Source organism: Humulus lupulus, chromosome 8 (genome assembly GCF_963169125.1).
Source record: "Humulus lupulus chromosome 8, drHumLupu1.1, whole genome shotgun sequence".
Taxonomy (NCBI): Eukaryota; Viridiplantae; Streptophyta; class Magnoliopsida; order Rosales; family Cannabaceae; genus Humulus; species Humulus lupulus.
The window spans coordinates 77,860,437-77,879,778 of record NC_084800.1 but is presented as its reverse complement, the minus strand read 5'-3'; the positions used below and the strand labels follow the sequence as shown (position 1 = coordinate 77,879,778).

Here is a 19,342-nt window from a genome sequence, read left to right as displayed (position 1 = left end):
ATTTATTTTATTTTTGTTTTTTATTTTTAAAAAAATAAAAATATATTTGGTAATTATTTTTGTTTTTTTTTTAAAACAAAAAATAATAAACGTGTTTGATAACTTTTATTTTTATTTTGTTGTCTGAAGTGTTGAATTGAATAAAATAAGAGAAAAAAAATTGAAAAATGATTTAAAAAAATTTTGAAAGTGAAAAAATTCTAATTTTAAAATTCAAAATAATAATAAATAAAAATAGAATTGCTAAACATATTTTATATTTAATTATTAAAATTTTAATTAATTAAATAGAATTTTTTTTAAGTATTACTAAACAGCACAATTGTTTTAAATAATAAAATAAATATTAAACAGTTTTTGGGGTTCTGATTTTATAACATAATCTTTTGCTTTCCTCAAATATCATTTTATCCACATCATTCATTTCAGACATTAATAATAATAATAATTGAAAAGAAAGGAAAAGAAAAACAAAAATCAGAATCCATTTGTTTTTCTGCTCTCCACTCCCAATTTCGCCATCGCCGCTCCTTTCCTGGCCTCTCGGATCAAATGAAACCCATCTCATCTCTGTCTTCCTTCCTTCGAATCTCTCTTCATCTTCTCCACCCAATTCAATTTCAGCTCCACACCATTTCATTCTTTTTCAATCCTTAACTACCACCCAACCCAATCCTTTCTTCTTCTTCACTCCTTCCTCTTTTAGGTTTTAAAAAAAAAATTGTTTTTTTACTGATTAATATTGGCAAATCGACCAGCAAAAATGTTAAACAAATTCATGAAACGCGGTCACCGGAAATCCAAGTCCGAATCCAACGACAATGCCGGGTTCGGGCTCGGACCCGGTAACGTCACGGTGAACCACGCTTCCCGGACGACTATCAATTCGGCCGTTGCCAATTCCGAATCACATACCGTCACTCAATCACCGCAGCCCCCTCTTAACCCCGGTGGCGTCATCGAAATCCTACCCTTCTTACGAGACGTTTCCGTTTCGGAGCGCCCGGCATTGTTCCTCCGCAAGCTCAAGGTTTGTTGGGTCCAATGCGATTTTTCAGATACTCTCAAAGGGGTTCGTGAGAAAGAGATCAAGCGCCAAACCCTTTTGGAGCTGGTCGATTTTATCCAAGCGGGTTCGTGTAAATTGAACGAGACAATGCAGGAGGAGCTTATCAGAATGGTTTCCGTTAATGTTTTCCGGTGTCTTCCTCCGGCAGCGTACGAGAACACCGGCTCTGAAGCCGCTGGTGACCCCGAAGACGACGAGCCTTATTTGGAGCCGTCTTGGCCGCATTTGCAAATTGTGTACGAGATTCTATTGAGGTATCTTGTTTCTTCCGAGACCGATACTAAGGTAGCCAAGCGTTACATTGATCATGTCTTTGTGCTGAAATTGCTTGAATTGTTCGACTCCGAGGACCCACGTGAGCGAGAGTATTTGAAAACTATTCTTCATCGTATTTATGGAAAATTCATGGTGCATCGACCCTTTGTTAGAAAGGCCATTAATAATATCTTCTATAGGTTTATTTTTGAGACTGAAAGGCATTGTGGTATTGCCGAGTTGTTGGAGATTCTTGGGAGTATTATTAATGGGTTTGCGTTGCCCATGAAAGAGGAGCATAAGCTGTTCCTTTCAAGAGCGCTTATACCACTCCATAAGCCAAAATGTATAGCAGTGTATCACCAGCCATTGTCTTATTGCATCACGCAGTTCGTGGAGAAGGATTACAAGTTGGCGGATTTAGTAATTCGCGGGTTGTTGAAGTATTGGCCTGTCACAAACTGCCAGAAAGAGGTTCTCTTTCTTGGAGAGCTAGAAGAGGTTTTAGAAGCTACTCAGGCTGCGGAGTTCCAGAGATGCATGATTCCTCTTTTTAGACAGATAGGGCGCTGTCTTAACAGCCCACATTTCCAGGTTCATAGACAAGTTTATAGCTTTGTCACTAAATCTATTTCTTTTATGGTCGTGGATATACTTAACATAAAGCATATTTCTGTTAGAAAGAAGTTAAAGTGGTATTTTCAATTGAGTTTTCGATAGAAGATTACTATATTCAGAGACAATGCATAACGCTATTTAAGTTCGTAATCAGATAGTTGTCAGGTCAACCTTTTTTCCTTGCAAAATGTCCTACAGAGTGCATAATTGTTGCTTAACTTCTGTATTAGGTGATAATTTTTGTAGATTCTTCTTGCAATGTCTAGTAGTAACTTACTGCTTAGATTTTGTAGATTCCTGTTCGTGGTAACTGGTAAATTCACCATTATAAGTACATTTACGACTACCTTGAAAACAATTTATCATCTTAAGAAAATAGCTGCTTTGACCTATGGCTGAGCAGTTTTAAGGCATTTGACAGAACTGAAATATGCTCATCTTATTGGTCTGATTCTTTACAGAAGGTGAGACACCGTTCTTGCTGAGGTTGCATTGTGTATGTGCTCTTTTCCAAACACATGTTGATGCATGTGTCATTTCTTTTCCAAAATTAGCCACAACTTGTTCTAATATTATTTGTAATTTTTGTTTTTTTGCTCTTTTGATGTTTGAATTCTACTGTGTATCTTTGCCAGATTGCTCACATTCTTGGACTTTGTGAAGTAGTTACTCGAATCATCCATTAAGATATATTCCTTCTTTATTGCAATGTGTTTCCATTAGTTTTAGTAATGATCTGCAATACAGAATCCAGGCTAGTATCTTGGGTTCTCTATAGAATTCAGATGTATCAGATCTGTTGCGACTTGGTCAGTGTGATAAATGGAGTGCGTGAACCTAAATTTAATGTATTATGTTGGTAGTGAGTGGTGCATTCGGTCATGTTTAAGCTGTTTTACTTGGAAAGACTGAGAAATATCTAATTCCTTGACCACGTTTTTAGCTGATCAACTGATGTTGTATGTAAGCATATCCTTGTAGATACAATAAATTTGTGCAGAAATGAGCATAATTTGTTTTTTGGTGGCAAAATTGGAAACATGCTTAGTGTGCATCTCTCAAATTTAAAATCTCACAGGCTTTAGATTTGATGTCTCTGATATTATTTTCATTTTCAAATTCTAACCTCCTACATGACACTACCAATAAATTTCACTTGTATTACTCTCAATTTACTACTTTCCATAACTTTTTTTAATCTATCTTGCGTCTTTTAATTTTTTTTTACCTGGCATGAATAGTATTCTTGTATAGGTGTGTGCCCTTGCTCATTGCTTTATTTTCCAAATCTTGCTATTCACTATTGTAGAGATTTTTTCTTAAAGAAAAAGGTGATGACTAATGATAGAAGAACTAAGAAGCTGATGGAACCACTTCAGAGGTGTTTTTTTGAGCGCAAGGCATAAGCTTCGATAGCTTTTTAAAACCATGTTTCCAGAAAGTGGTTCCAACTTGACAAAGTAGATGTCTGTCACTCACTTTTCAAATTATATGTATATATGTAAATATAAATATTTTTTCTACTGGTAGTTTTATGAAAGTATTTGTACGTTTCATAAGTATCATTTGAAGGTTCTGTGATTACATCCTTATTCCTAATTATATTTACATTCTCAGACAGGCTTCTCTTTGTTATGTGGATATCGTTTTACATGACCCTTCCCTGTTACTTGTATAACACAAGTTGCAATGTTTTACATAGTTTGAAATTATTTTACAAACTTCATGTTGTTATTGTGAAAACATTTTATTTACATTGTCCCATCCCATCCACTCGGGTGGTTCTGTAAAGTGTAAACATAGCTATCAAGCTAATTTAGTTGCTGACTGATTTTGGTTGTGGGAAATTTTTTTACTTTTATACAGAATAAAGCAGTGGCAAAGTCATATAGTGTGTCTATGTAGGTGATATATTTTTTATACTACCGCTCCCACTAAACCCTACAACCTTTGGGAGGCTTGAAACACTAGCAAATTGCTAGGTAGGTCTTATGTTGAGACCATGAGCAAGTCATGGGCGTGACCATTTGATCTATTGTGATGTGTGTTCTTTCAAATAGATCATGTTTTCTCTAGGATATTTTTGGGCATTTGCCATTTCTCATGTGAATCACAAAACATCTTTCATCTTGTTGATTGTAAGTTTAACAATTAGAGTTATAACAGAGCATTAAATCATTATTAGAGGACGGGGAGTAATTGCTGTCTGTGCTGCTGCCATACTCGTATGTGTCATTGTTTGTTGCTTTAAAATGTGTTCATCATTTGATGGTGTTAGTCTTTTGTCATTTCTAGTCTTTAGAATGTCCGAATGTTGTGTATGGTAGTTTGGTAAAAGATTCATGGGGTAACAAGCTGTATCATTGAACTCTTGATTGTGTCTTAGTTCTCTTTAGAGGTTTTGATCTTTATCTCTCATTGTGTCCGAACAGTTTGCCGACTTTATAGATTGTTAATTGACTTATTTCTCGGGAAGCCTTTTCTTATACGAATACATCTGGCAGGTTGCAGAAAGAGCCCTTTACTTTTGGAACAATGAACACATAGTAAGCTTGATTGCACAAAACCGAAATGTGATACTTCCGTTGATTTTCGAAGCATTGGAGAAAAACATTCGAGGTCACTGGAACCAGGCTGTAAACGGGCTGACAGGGAATGTGCAAAGGATGTTCCGAGATATGGATGCCGAGTTGTTTGAAGAGTGTGAGAGGGAGTACTTGGAGAAGGAAACCAAGGCTAGAGATTTGGAAGAGCAGCGAAAATTGACATGGAAGAGACTGGAAGACGTAGCAGCACAAGCTCAGCGAGAAGATATGGTATGGGTTAACTGATTAATTTCGGTAGACTTGCTTAATATTTGTTTCCACTGTAGTGGCTATTCTTTTTGTTTTGTTTTTGACATTTTAAGTCTTAATCTTTTATTAAGACTATAACTGACATAATATAGAAAGGAGAAGAATATATATAAATATATATCAGTATTTTTTTTCTTTTTTCTCTGTAACAAAGAATTTGAACTGTTATTTTGCTGATTATTAATAGTTAAGATAATTCATTCTTATTTTTTCTTTTGTCCTCTTTCCAGTGGCACGAAGAGATTTTTCACCAAAAAATCTGAAGTTGAAAATAGCCTCTCTTTTCTTGCCTCCAAAAAGGGTCTAAATATTAATGTTAGCCACGGTAAAATATGTCAAAATACTTTCTTCAGTTATTTAGTTTATTAATTTTATTTTTAATATTTATCGTTAGTTTCCTTCATGTTATACGTTTGTTGTGTATAGATAAAGGTCGTCGATGAAATGACTAGAGTGTAGTTGGTTAGAAATGTGGTAACCCAAGTGCTATTAATTTCTAACATTAAAATGAGCATTTTGAGGTATTGAAACAACCATGGATGACTTTCAAAAAAAAAAAACAACCATGGATGGACTCAACTATGGTAATTATAAATAAATATGATCGAACGGCGTGGATGACCTCATTCTCGTACGAGATTCAATGCCAAGAACAAGTCGCTTTCTGTGGAATACCGTTTGGATTTTACTATTCAACAACTTTTTTCGCTCATTCAGTCGTGATCCTCTCAAACGAACATTTTTACTATTTTGATACAAAATAGCTTAGTAGAGCTCTTACATTTTTATGGCAAAATAATTGTTTTGTAGTAATGTATTTTTGGATACCATTTTGTAATTTTTTCTTTATGGCAAAATAACGAGTCTTTTGTCATAGATCCCAATGTATATTTACCTTCTCCCATGCCACATGTGGTAGTTAACATTGTAAATGTTTTGTGAACTTACCATTTTTTTTAAAGAATGACCAATTTGATTATAAATGGGAAATTTGACTATGTATGTATGTGGCTGTGGGATTTTCTTTTCTGGCCGGAGGTGATGTGATTTGTGGCCGTGGGTGGGTAGAGAGAAGAGAAAGAAGAGCAAGAAGAAGTGGTGAAAATGAGAGGAGTATTTTTAGTCTTCTTGTGATTCATTAGCATATATTTGACATAATTAATAAACATAGCATATTTTATAATTGTGGTCTCACTTGATACATACATAGTCAAATTTCACTTATAAATTAGAATAATGAAGTACAAATTTCATAACATAAAGTAAACAAAATTCCAACTGTATATACTTTAGTAGAAAGTTCATGTTTGTTTGGTTAATTCATGAACAACATAGTTATAACCTAGAAAGAGAGCCAATAAGTTTGTAATACTAATATCCCACAAAGTATAAAACTTTTTTAAATAGTTACCTAAAGCTACACCTAGGACAGATAACCATTCTTGGTAGAATTTAATTACCCATTGGAAAAGCGGGTAAGAAAGATGCGCGTACATGTAGACCAGGCTTGGCTTTTTTCCTCTCAATCAAAATACACCAAGCCAAAAATAATAATGGAACATAACTGTGGTCGAGGAGGGTGAAAGGCAAAGACTGAGACTCCAAGACATTCAAAACATTCCAAGATAAGCATTTCTTCAGAGAAGGCCACAAGTCAGTCAATTACCAAATTTGAGTTGCAAATGGACAAAGAAATATAGCCTGCATAATATCATCATAGGGCCATCTCCAATAAAAACAAGAAGAGAGGCATGAAAATTGATGTTGCTGTATATACATGGTTATTGGAGGTATATTTACACGAGCGTTGCTATTTGATATCTTAAGGAACTCAACATTACATGAGGTGACATCCTATGATTTGTTAGAGATAGTTCATATTACTTGTTAAATTCAAATGTATAAGACTCGATATTGAATTGCATCGATAACAGTATGCCACCTCCTTATAGTGTTGGGCCCCATAAATATCCCTTAGCAATTATCTATATTTACATGCAAGTGAAACGTTCAACTTTTCTAGGCAATGGCATGGCAAGAACCTTGGAATTATGGGGGTGTTCATTGATCGGTTTGGGCGGGTTGGGTGAATTTTTGACAAACCCAAACTTATAATTGGGTTGGTACTTTTCAAATTGTAACCCACCCAATTAAAAAAAATTAAATTTCAACCCGACCATCGGTTCGCTGAAACTTTTTAAAATTTTTTTTCTTCTAAAAAAATTATTTTTTACTAATATTTTTTATTATTTTATCTATTTTTAGTTTGTATTTGTAACTAAAATAATTGTTACTTTAAAATATAGGATCTTTTATAAAAAAAATAAGAATTTAGTTTTATATATGTATAATTAATAATTCAATAAATATAAAATTAAAAAAAGTAGACAAATTCTTAATTGGGCGGGTTGCCAAAAATTTCAACCCACCCAATATAATAATTGGGCGGTTTGAAATGAAAGTCGGCTTTTTCAGATTATATTTTTTGTTGGTTTTTTCGGGTTAGTTTGAACGGTTGAATAGAGCTTAGTAGTTTTTCTAGTAAAGTAACAACCAAATGATATCCGAAATTCAGTGTAGATCCCATTTTCATCAAAATGCCAACAAATGTTGTCAGGAGCTGTCACGAGTGAGAGAAGAACAATAGAATGGCGTGAACATCTGCAAGCAACAGATGCAGTAGAGAAGCATTCCAACTTCTATTTGGTGTAATGAGTGCTCTGACCAAAAGAAGAGGAGTAGCAGAACTACACAAGATTGGAAGAAACTTGTGTGGCCTAGGAATCCATAAATCTACCATGACTAAAATGGATACCTTCTTCAAGAAAACTTCTTCCACAAAAAAATTGCTCTCCAAATTTGGGAGGGTGGATAACCAATTGGTGCTTGTAGAAAATTACTTCTAGGATAGTAGTGTGCCTTGTAGACTTTTGCTAAGAGAGTGCCCAATAAACTTAACAAAGTAGTTCAATAATTAATAATTATGCTTTGGCTTTTTTACATCACAAATCTCTAATATGATCACTATTTTGCAATTTGGTCTGCAATCTCGAAGATTTAGCATTTAAATTCTTAATTTCTCAAATAATTTAAGACAATGTTCCCCCCCCCCCCCCGCGATTTATAGCACTTGTATCCCAAACTTTTTTCTTGATAAAAATGCCCCCATAACACTTGTAGATTTTTAATACACTCGTGATTAAATGTTAGTTTAACCCATTTCGCTCAGAAATAACAACCAAAAAGATCATCAGTACAAGTCCTACTACAAAGAAGCAATTGCTAGGTTTTTGGTCTGAGTCTCAAGCTCAAGCTTAATAACAATAGGTATTCTCGAATTTCCCCTTTCTCCCATAGTACTGAGAGTAAAATTATGCACCAACATTTATCCTCCAAAATAAAAGATAATTTCAAAATTCATACAAAGAGTTATAATTTATAATTATTGTATCACGTAGAAAAAATTCTAAAAAAATAACATACATATGTACATAAGAAAATATGTTTTATATTTTTAAAAGAGTAATTCTATATTAGTCATTTTTTTTTTGTTTTCTTCCATCTCTTTTTAAATAATCCCTTTATAAATTTTTGACTTTCCTTTCACACATCTTCCTAAACATTTAAGTTCTAAGATTTTTTTTTGTCGCAATGAAATCAATTATCATTGAATTTTTTTTATAATGTCATACATCCTATAAAACTAGGAGCCAAACAAGTTCTTCATCCACCCAAAAAGTATGCACAATTAATCTATGATGATGAACATGAATCAAATATACTCTTGAAAAATTGGACAACCAACTTGAAGATTTCTAAACAAAGCTAAAGAGTCTTATGCAACAAAGTGCAAAGAAAGACCAAATAAATAACTCTGAACCCGCATTGCCATTAAAGACACATATTTTGTCTCTACAAATCCGCATCATTGTTGCATAGCACCCCAATATCCAATGACAGTTATGAATCTCTTTCAATAAATCTATAAATCTATAAAAAGAGAAATGAAAGATGAATAAGTATATTTTTAGATAATAATAATAATAATAATAATAAACACTATGAAATTTTAGTGAAAAGCTCAAGTGAACTCTGTAATGTATTTCTCATATATATAGAATGCAGAAGGAAGTTTTTAGAAGCTAACCGAATGAAATTACATAACCAATTCTATTACAATTCTCAACAGAAAGCAAGAGCTATACAACTCACTTGAACAACTAGCAACCCTTACAACAACCAAAATAGAATCACTAAACCTCTAAGTAATAGACTTACTAACAACCCCCCTTAAGTTGTAGTTGGAATGCTCCAAATGCAGCTTGTGACAAAGAAAATTAAACCTTGGAGGAGATAAAGGTTTGGTGAAGATATCAGTGGGATTTTGGAATATAACACACATCTAAGTGTTTAGAAGAAACTTGAGACCTAATATAATGAGCATCTTGTTCAATATGCTTGTACTTAGAGTGAAAAACAAGATTGAGGGCAAGAGCTTGAGCACCTTGATTATCACACCATAGAACAGGAATAGTACTCTGTACAGGGAATACCAATTTCACGAAGAAGCGAATGTGGCCAAACCAGTTCTGTGACAGCAGAAGCCAAAGCACGATACTCCAATTCCGAGCTAGAACGAGTTACGACATGCAACTTGCGAGAGCACCAACTAATGAGATAGCCACCTAGAAACATACCAAAGCCATTGTTGGAAGTCTGACTCTAATCATCTAAATTTGAGGCCCAATCTGCATCAGAGAAAGATTCAAGAGTGAGAACATAGGCAGGTGTAAAGTGCAAACCAACATGAATGGTACCCTTAACATTGTGTAAAATACGCTTGCAAGTATCCCAATGATTCACGGTAGGAGAGCTTTGGGAAACTGACAAAGTTTATTGATAGAAAAAGATAAATCACGCCTAGTAAGAGTGAGGTATTCAAGAGCCTCAATGGTACTCCGATATACTCCAGGTTACTCAAACAAAGGGTTGTCACCTAGAGCCAACTTATTGCCAAGAATCATAGGCGTAGGAACCTCTTTGGAGTCAGCAAGATTAGTTTTAAGAAGCAACTTAGTAGCCTACTTGGACTGTGTCAAATAAAGACCTGACTTAGTTCGTAGAGCCTCAAAACCAAGGAGGTAACTAACTAAACCAAGAGACTTGAGAAAAATTCTTAGAGTTCAGATAAAAAATAAGAGTGGCAATGACTTGAGAATTCTCAGCAGTGATAAGAATATCATCAACATAAACTAACAACAATATCACAACCATATGCTTTTTTGCATAAAAGAGAGAAAAATAAAATACCGAGCAAAGAAAGACCCAATCAACAAGAGCAGCTTTGATCTTGTCAAATCAGGCACGCGGAGCTTGCTTTAAACCGAGAGCCTTATGAAGTTTACACACACGAGTAGGCTCAGAAGAATCTTCAAAACCAACAGGCTACTTCATGAAGACTTGTTCTTAGAGCTCACCATTGAGGAAGACAATGTTACTCATTGTAGATTATGTAAAATATAGAAAGAAAGTAGTTAGAATTAGAGATTTTGATTGTTGGGAATTTATGGCTTTACACATTCTTAATCAACAATGCATAATAGGAAAAATTCAATATTACAAACTGCTGCTATATTACCCTTCTTTTAGAGGCCTTCGGTATGCTTGCCCAATCTTTACATTCAGAATTCATATATTGTCTCACCAGTAACCCTACCTCTCTATTGAAACAAAATGTGTAATCTTCTCCTACCTCTTTATAAGATTTTCCCTCTCACATCCCACTCAAGAGGTGAATGACACTTTAATTTTTCCCTCTCCTCTCTTGTGGTTAATCATTTATGGCGTCCACGTATTTTTTGAACGGTTATTGTTTAAAAATTCAATATGTAAACATAAATATTAATCATGGTACTTCAATTAAATAAAATAAAATCATTTGTAATTACCCTGCTCGCAATCAGCAGGAATATGCGATGGTCCAGGGGGTGGATCAGATCCTCCATCACCCCCATGAGATACATAAGCAACTGTCAACATATCTAAGAAATGCAAATAACATCAATCATATAAGTACAAAATAACTTGTTATAAAATTAACATCTATAATTATAAAAGAATATTATAAAATTATGACATGTACAAAATCACTTATTATAAATTTACCACTAATTATTCATCACTATCATAATCTTCATCATCACTATTAACTTGTTCTACATCGTCATCTTCTTGTATTTGTTCATCTTCTTCTTCATCATATGCATCATCTTCTTCTATGTCTTCCTTTTCTTCCTCCTCTTCAAACTCTTCCACTTCGTCCTCATCTTCCTCCTCCTCCCCAAACAGATAATAATCTAAATTGACAAACTCTAATGGAGCCTCTGTACGTTGGAAGCTAATTTCTAGTAACGTACCAAGATCAACAAACAAATGGAAATTAGATGAAGTAGTATCATGCATAATGTCTACTTCAACATTCTCCAATTTTTCTTCAACTGGTGGAATGTCCCACACATTTCTATGATGTATTTCTTGGACGAATTTCCAGTAAGATTTATTTTTAAGATCATCAATGTAGAAAACTTGGTTAGCATGAGTTGCCAGGATGAATTTATTAGCTTTGAACGCCTCTAAACTAGTGTCGATACTGGTTATAGATTGCTCAGACTTTAATCTTCCTGAATACTAGTTAGTGTCAAACCATTTACACTTAAATAATGTAACAGAACAACCACTAAGATATGACATTACTAGACCTTCTTCCAACTGGCCGTAATAAATATTATTTCCAACTCCAACTGCAGAGACACCACCATTTTGAGTGTGACGATTCTTGTCCCTATCATAACATAGAAATCTAACTCCATTTACAACACACCCAGAGTACGAAGTAACAAGATTGGAGGAGCCACTAGCTAAAGAGAATAGCTCATCAGTTGCTTCCGAAGAACCCATTTCTCTGAGATCATAAATTTTATTGTAAAACCATGTAGGAAACTCCTTTCTCTGCATCTATTGTGGGTGTTCAACACCTCCAGATTGAAGAATTTCCATATGCTCTCTACAATTTAGAAAATGAAGTCATTTAAGAGTTGTTGGTTAAAATAATAATCATGAAAAGAAATAATATTGATCAAAGTACTTACTGAAGATAAGGTAAGATCTAATTGTAGTTATTTAGAATATACCAATCGGTTGTTTTCTTCAGTTCTTCGTCTAGAGTTGTCAATGTCTTCTTACCAATTGGACGACCTTGAGATCAAAATACCGACAACTTCTTTAGTGGTAGAGCAACATATATATTTCGGTCTGGACGGTTGAACCTTGTTTCCACCTGTTTCAAGTACATAGAGCAAAATGTTAATGCCTCGTCTACCACGTATTTGTAACGTCCCAAATTACCTAATAAGCCTTAAGACCTTGATTAGGGGGACAAGATGGAAAATTATGTGTTTATGTGATATATACATGTATCATTATATGATTATGTGAGTTATATTATAATATGACTTAATATGCATGTTTAGGTGTATTAGATAAGCATGTGGGCCCGTTTCTTATAAGAAGGGAAATTTTCGTAATTTGGCCCGTTATGGGTATATTTGGCATATATGTGATATATGTATGAGACCACATTATTATGTGAATATATCTGGGTTACTCGGCACGAGGCGATCCTAGGAAGCAAGTTAGCGGGAAAGTTACAACGAAATCAATACTTAACTCGGGGTGAGTCAAGGGGTATTTTAGGTATTTAGTACATTACCGGGATATTGGGTAATGGGAATAAATATTCGAGGATATATTGGGAGTTAGCGAGATTAGGAGGGAATTATGAGAATTTTGACCATTTTTCCCTCGGGGACGTTTTTGGGTACCCCGAGCTTTGGGATTTGCTTAAGGTTACTTGAACTCGAAGTAACCTCTCATAGCTATATAACTCAGAAAACTCTCTTGTTCTCTCATTTCACCTCGTTAGCATTTTCGAAAGAAACTCGAGTTTTAGGGCTCAGATTCAAGCAAGGTTAGAGTCATAACAATTCTAGGGAAGATTAGAAGCTTGATAGCCGAATGATTTAGCTTGAAAATAACATAATCAGAGGTAATCTAAGCTTTGAATTTCTGAGTTTTGGTTTCCTTAAGTTTCTTGAGTTTAGATTTGGATTTTATGGTTCAGTGAGTTTTTGATCCATTCGAAAAATGGGTTTTGTTGCTTGGAACATTCTAGGGATGTTTTGAGATTGAATTGTGGGTTTGTTACGGTTTTGGGGTGAGTTTTGGGAGGATTTGGATTAGAGAAATTTGGGTTCGCGGGGTCGCGCCGCGGCCCTCATGAACCCAAAAGTCTGGGCAATTTCCCTGAAGCAAGGTCGCCTTGCGGTGCCTGCTGGGTTGCGCCGCGGCCCATTTCCAAGAAAAAGAAGAGCCTCTCTGACTTAGGGCGGGCCGCAACTCAAATGTTAGGGGCCGCGACGCTTAAGGGGTTTTTGGGTCTTGGGGAGGTTTTGAGTGCGGGAACTCAAACCTAAGAGCTTTGGATTGATCCTACTACCCGGTTTAGTAGAAATCGATGTCCTGGAGGCTATGAATCAGTTTGGAAGCCTCTATTTACTCGTTATTGACGGGATTCCATACTTTGTTGTGACTAGGTTATTGCTAGGGGCTTGTGTAGCGTCCCAAATATGCTAATAAGGCTTAGTGCCTTGATTAGTGTGCCGGGCGGACAATAATTGATTTAATTATGTTATTACGTGGATTAAATGATTATGTAATTAGAAATGCATGTTTAGGTGAATTAAATATGCATGTGGGCCCATATTGGTTAATAGGGGCATATTTGTAATTTTGGCCCGTTGAGGGCATAAATGTAAATTATATGTGTGTTGTACTTAAGACCACAAATTGTGGAGATATAATTATGGTGTGTGATCCGAGATGGTTCTGGGGAGCGGATTAGCGGAATAGTCACAACGGGGTCGAATACCCGACTCGAGGTGAGCCTAGGGGTATTTTGGGGATATAGCACGTGATTGGGATTACCGGGTAACGGGTAGTGATTTGGTGATTATTTGGGTATGTCAGAATTAAATGGGGAGTTATAGGACTATTCGAGGAATTAGCGAGAATGTGGCAAAAGACAAGTTTGCCCTTGGTGGTGTTAGAAAGGTTGAGGATAGGTTAGGGGCATTGTTGTCTTTTGTACTAGGGGATAGACTCAGCCTTAGCCTTAGGAATTCTATGGAATGAACCAAAAAAATAAGAAAACACTGTCTTCCTTTTTTCTCTCTGCCATGTTTCCTTCTTTCTCTCATTAAGGCTTGGTTGATCATCTTTTTCTCTGAAAATTCTGGTGGAAAAAGGGCTGGGGAATTGAAGTTTGGAAGATGTTAGCAACAGTTGAAGGTGAAATCATCACTGAGGTAAGGCTTAGAACATGCTCTTTCCATGAATTTTCTGGTTAAGTTTAAGGTTTAATTAAGTTTTAGACTTAGGATGAATTTGATCTGAATTGAGAGATTTGGCTAGCTTTGTAGGGTGTTTACACTGCTGATATTATTTTGAGATGAATTCTGGGTTAAGTGTTAAATTGGGTGTGAATTGGAAGGTTTGGCTGAGGAAAAAAAGTAGTGAAAATGTATGGAATTTCTGGGTTTTAGAGCTTGAGACGCGGCCTTGTTCTTCAGGCGTCGCGACCCCCATGAACCCAGGAGGCCTTAGGGCCTCTGAAATCGTCCAGGCGTTGCGACGCAAGCTGAGGCGAGCCGCGGCCCGTGTCCCCAGAAGAGAGCCCCAAGGCCCTCTGACTTGTGGCATGTCGCGGCCTTAGGAGGCGAGGCACGGCTCAAATTAAGGGAAATGGCCAATTTAGGGTCTAAAGCTTAAGAACCCAAATATAAGGGCTCGGGAAGGGTTCTACTACCCGGTTTAGTATGATTCGAGATCCCGGAGGCTAGAATATCATTATGAAGTTCTTATTTGATTTAGGGCTTGACAAATTGTTGTTATTATTGCGTTGTGACTAGGTTTACCGCCAAGGCTCGGGTTCAGGGGATCACGCTCGAGATCACACTAAGCAATCAGCTCGGGACACACACAAGAAAACTAATTGTACCCGTAGAGCAGGGTATGGCCCTATTATTTGTGTTTAATGTGTGTGTGAATACCTGTAAATCTTATGCTATGTTGTGCATGATTATGATTGAACAACAAATTCAAGGAACGACGAAGGCCAAGAACGGCGAAGGAGAACGGCAAAGGCCGGAGACGGCAAAGGCCGGGATCATCACTAAGCATTTTGAAGTCAGGTTGGTAGGGCAAGACCCTCTAAAGGTGCTGTACTCACCCGCTCGGTGAAGACCGTGAACCCATTTCCTGGTAAAGCACCTAGGTCGGCATAGGCCACTATATGTTTAATTTGTTATCTGTTTAAGCTATTTATTACTGGATTGAATTGTGATATGCTATGTGTTGAGTTTTCTTGCTGGGCCTCAGCTCACGGGTGTTCTATGGTGCAGATAAGGGCAAGGGAAAGGTCGACCAACCATGAGTTGGAGAGCGTGGAGCGGAGTGTACATGTTTTGCCTACTTCGCTACCATGACCGGGGTTGTTTTGAGGAATATGTTGTAAATGGTTGGTTTTGTGACAGTCAGAATCCCGTGATCCGTAAGGGGAAAGACCGGGTAAGTTGTGCAATCCCACACCGCCTGGGGAAGGTCAAGTGTAATGATTCTAAGACTGTGTAGGTATGGGACTACACAGTTGAAGATGGCTTAAATGGATTGATGGGTACTACCTATATCAGGAAGGTGCATCTTCTTTTCGGTAGCCCATCACTTGAGAACTCCATGGTTAAGCGTGCTTGGGCTGGAGTAATCTAGGGATGGGTGACCTCCTGGGAAGTTTTCCCAGGAAGTGTGCGAGTGAGGACAAAGCACGCTGGAAAGACTTGTCTTGGCTTGTAGGGCCAGTCGTCATTCCAGAAAGCAGCCATAGTAATGTGGGGCGTCACAGGTTTTGTCGCTTAGGTCGACTGTATCTTAACTTTTGAATTGTAATATATTTTTAAATCAGTATTTTGGGATCCCAATGTATAATTTTTATGACTTTATTGAATGTCCAAATATTTTATAATTAACGTTCGTCAAATGAGTCTTTATTTCGATTTAGTCACACTTTTCAACCTAAAACCTCGATTAGCAATCTACCGACACATTTATAAATCACATGGTAATAGCTATAGGGTAGTAGGGAATTACAGCTTGGACTCAGAATCGTGCTCAAGGGTCGTTCTTATTTTACATTACACTCGGACCTGAGGTAAGAAAACTGCACCCTATACTTGATGTACGTGATAAGGGCTTGGCCTGAATGTTGAATATAGATTTGATCAGGGTTTGGCCCTCCGAGAAGGTGCATGATTATGATTATTCTTGTGATTATTGATTAAGCATGTAATGCTCTGTATCTGGATATTTATTATATAATAAATGCTTGTCTGCATTATTTGATTGAGAAAAACATTGACTTATGAGTCAAGGATGGCAATAACGTTGCGTGCTAGTTGAAAAGCATTGACTTATGAGTCAAGGACGACAATTGTACTAAGAACTAGTTTTAAAGCATTGACTTATAAGTCAAGGGAGACAATAGCGTGTTGAACGCTGGTTGATTTGGTTAGACCTAATCAAGAGCGCATCATACGCTTGTCCAACCCAATGGTCAGGAAAAACTCAACGCCAGGTATGCTGGGCCAGCTCCAAGGCTAGTTATACAGAGGATAGGGAAATGGGCCCTAGGGTGACTTAATAGTTCCATATCTTAGGGCTGGGCCCCAAACTTGACTTATAAGTCAAGAACGACATTAGCACGATGAGCGCCGGTCGAAAGCATTGACTTATAAGTCAAGGGCGACAATAGCACGCTGAGCACTAGTTGATATGGTTAAGCCTCATCAAGAGCGTATCTGTAACGCCTTGGTTACCCCAGAACAGTTACGGTGAACGGTGAACCAGAAATTTGACCCGCTACTCGAGTCCTTTGGTTAAAAATGTGCTCTAAGTGTTATTAACAGGTTATGGTGAAAACAATAAAAATGAAAGGATATATTTCATTAAGTATATAAACTGTTCATGAGCTACACAAAACATTTACCAGTTATTTACAACTAAAAATGGTCACTACTGTTTCAAATTTATAAACCCGCCGACCTAAGCGACAAAATAGGGTAAACCCCCTAGTTCCTCTGAGAACTCCTTGGCCGTGGTGATCAAGCGGCCGCATATGTACACATCACCACCTAAGCTCTCCACTCAAGTCTGGGTGAGCTTTTCTTTCCCTTTACCTGCACCACATAGCACCCATGAGCCAAGGCCCAGCAAGAAAACACAATATAGCATGATATAATATCAACAATGATCATGATAATCATTCTGGACTATCAGTCCAAAGCAGATAGGTGACAGTCACAAAAGTCACTAAAGTGGGTACCCTTTAGCCATGTGATGATAGGGTCACCATGACTTAACAGATAAGTGAACCTTTCACTAGCTTAAACAGGATAGGTGCATGGTGATTAGTCACCAACATAACCTTCCTCATGACTCTAGAGTCATAACTATGGAACTCTGTTCCCTAGCCATGTGACAAATAGTCACCTGGGCCTTAGGCCCTGGCTCTAGTAACTAGTCTTAGACTAGCCAAGCGCTTATAAGTTTCATCGACCTTAGGGTCGGTCTAGCATTAATGCCTTAGCGCCATTCAATGCTGATATCGATTAGATCTAATCTTCATTCGGCCCTGCGTTCAGGACGCTTATGCCGGTTCTGACTCTTAGGTCAATGTCCCTGACTAGTCAGTACCATATACAAGTAAGCAACATTCACTAGCATTTAATATGCAATCCATGTCCACATTTATCAACCAACATGCCTCAATAGAAATTACGCATGTCATACATACACAGGGTGCAATTTTCTTACCTCAGATTCGAGCTAGAATGATTAAAAGAACGACCCTTGAGAACGATCAACCTTTAGTCCTTTAGCGATCACCTAATCATAACCAAATACGGGACATCATCAATAAAAATGATCAACATAGGTTTCCAAACCAATATCTAGCCTCCGGGACATCAATCCAAACTAATCCAAGTAGTAGGAACAATCCCGAGGCCTAAAACTATGTCCCCAGGGTCAAAACACACAAACGGGCTCAAAACTGCTCAAGAGCCGCGGCCCTGGCATCTTGGGTCGCAGCCCCCAGTCACACCAGGAGCAAGCACCACGGCGCCCAGCAAGGGCAACTTCCCCCCACCTGCTTCTTCAAGCTAGGGCCGTGACGCCCAAGAACAGGGCCGCGGCCCCCAACCCAAAGCCATCCCCAAACACGTTCTCCTTCATCCCAAAGCCTCCAAAAATATACCTAAACATTCCCAAATCATCAAATCAAAGTTCCCAAGCTTCCCAATGGCCCAAAACCATCAAAACCCAAGGCTCAATCGAACCAAGAACTCAACGATTCACAAAATCCAATTCAAAGCTTAGAAACTCTTAAAACTCAAAACTTTAAACTTAGATTACCTTCGATTGCGTTGTTTTCTATCAAATCCTTCGGTCAAGAAACTTCTAATGTTTCCTAGGATCGCTATGCCTCGATCCTCGCTTGATTCTGACTCCTAGAACTCGAGATTTCATCGAAAACACTTCGAACGGAAAAACGGGCTAACGGAGAAGAACGAGAGGTTTTTCTAATGTACGTTCTATCTGATAAGCTACTTCAAGCTTAAGTAACCTCAAATAAAACCTAGTGCTCGGGACCCCGAAAACACCCCCGGGGACATTATAGTCAAAACTTCCAGAATTCCATCCTGATCTCAATAACTCCCAATTTGTCATCAAATAAACATTCTTATTACCCAATAATTGACCCCGTTATGACAAAACCGCTAATCCATAATATAGGACCATCTCATGCCGAATAGCTCGAATATATCTCCATAATAATGGAATCTCATTCACAAATTACATTATGCACCCAAATTCACAAATATACCCTTAACGGACCAAATTATCAAAATATCATAATACTCAAATGTGGACCCACATGCACGCATATAACATCATATTATAATATAATTCACATATACATGCATATTATCAATTAATGGCATAATTAAGCAAGTATGGCCCTCCCGGCCTACTAATCCCGCCATTAAATCACATCGGAGAATTCGGGGAATCACAGTATCGTACGCTTGTCTAACCCAATGGTCATGGAAAACTCAGCGCCAGGTACGCTGGGCCAGCTTCAAGGATGGTTATACAGAGGATAGGGCAAATGGCCCCGAGGTGACTCATTACTCCCATATCCTAGGGCGTTGAGCCCCTGTATGATTCATTAATCATGTATTTTGGGCAAAGTGCCCCAGTATGATTCATTAATCATGTATTTTGGGCAACATGCCCTAGTATGATTCATTAATCATGTATTTTGGGCAACGAGCCCTAGTATGATTCATTAAACATGTATTTCAGGCAACGAGCC

At 37.3% G+C, this 19,342-nt stretch overlaps 1 protein-coding gene across 1 annotated transcript; it reads left to right on the top strand.

Moving 5' to 3' along the window:
* The first annotated feature begins 451 nt into the window (after positions 1 to 451).
* On the top strand, positions 452 to 5,780 carry LOC133797890 (serine/threonine protein phosphatase 2A 57 kDa regulatory subunit B' beta isoform-like). Its single transcript, XM_062235987.1, has 3 exons — positions 452 to 1,918; positions 4,447 to 4,758; positions 5,028 to 5,780. Exons 1-3 carry the CDS (start codon positions 764 to 766, stop codon positions 5,058 to 5,060), a joined length of 1,500 nt encoding a protein of 499 aa, XP_062091971.1. The 5' UTR covers positions 452 to 763; the 3' UTR covers positions 5,061 to 5,780.
* The last annotated feature ends 13,562 nt before the right edge of the window (positions 5,781 to 19,342 follow it).

Coding starts and splice junctions, on each gene's coding strand:
- LOC133797890 (XM_062235987.1), top strand. CDS start 764: ATGTTAAACAAATTCATGAAACGCGGTCACCGGAAATCCAAGTCCGAA. Junction 1,919..4,446: donor TTAACAGCCCACATTTCCAG/GTTCATAGACAA, acceptor TACATCTGGCAG/GTTGCAGAAAGAGCCCTTTA. Junction 4,759..5,027: donor AAGCTCAGCGAGAAGATATG/GTATGGGTTAAC, acceptor TCCTCTTTCCAG/TGGCACGAAGAGATTTTTCA.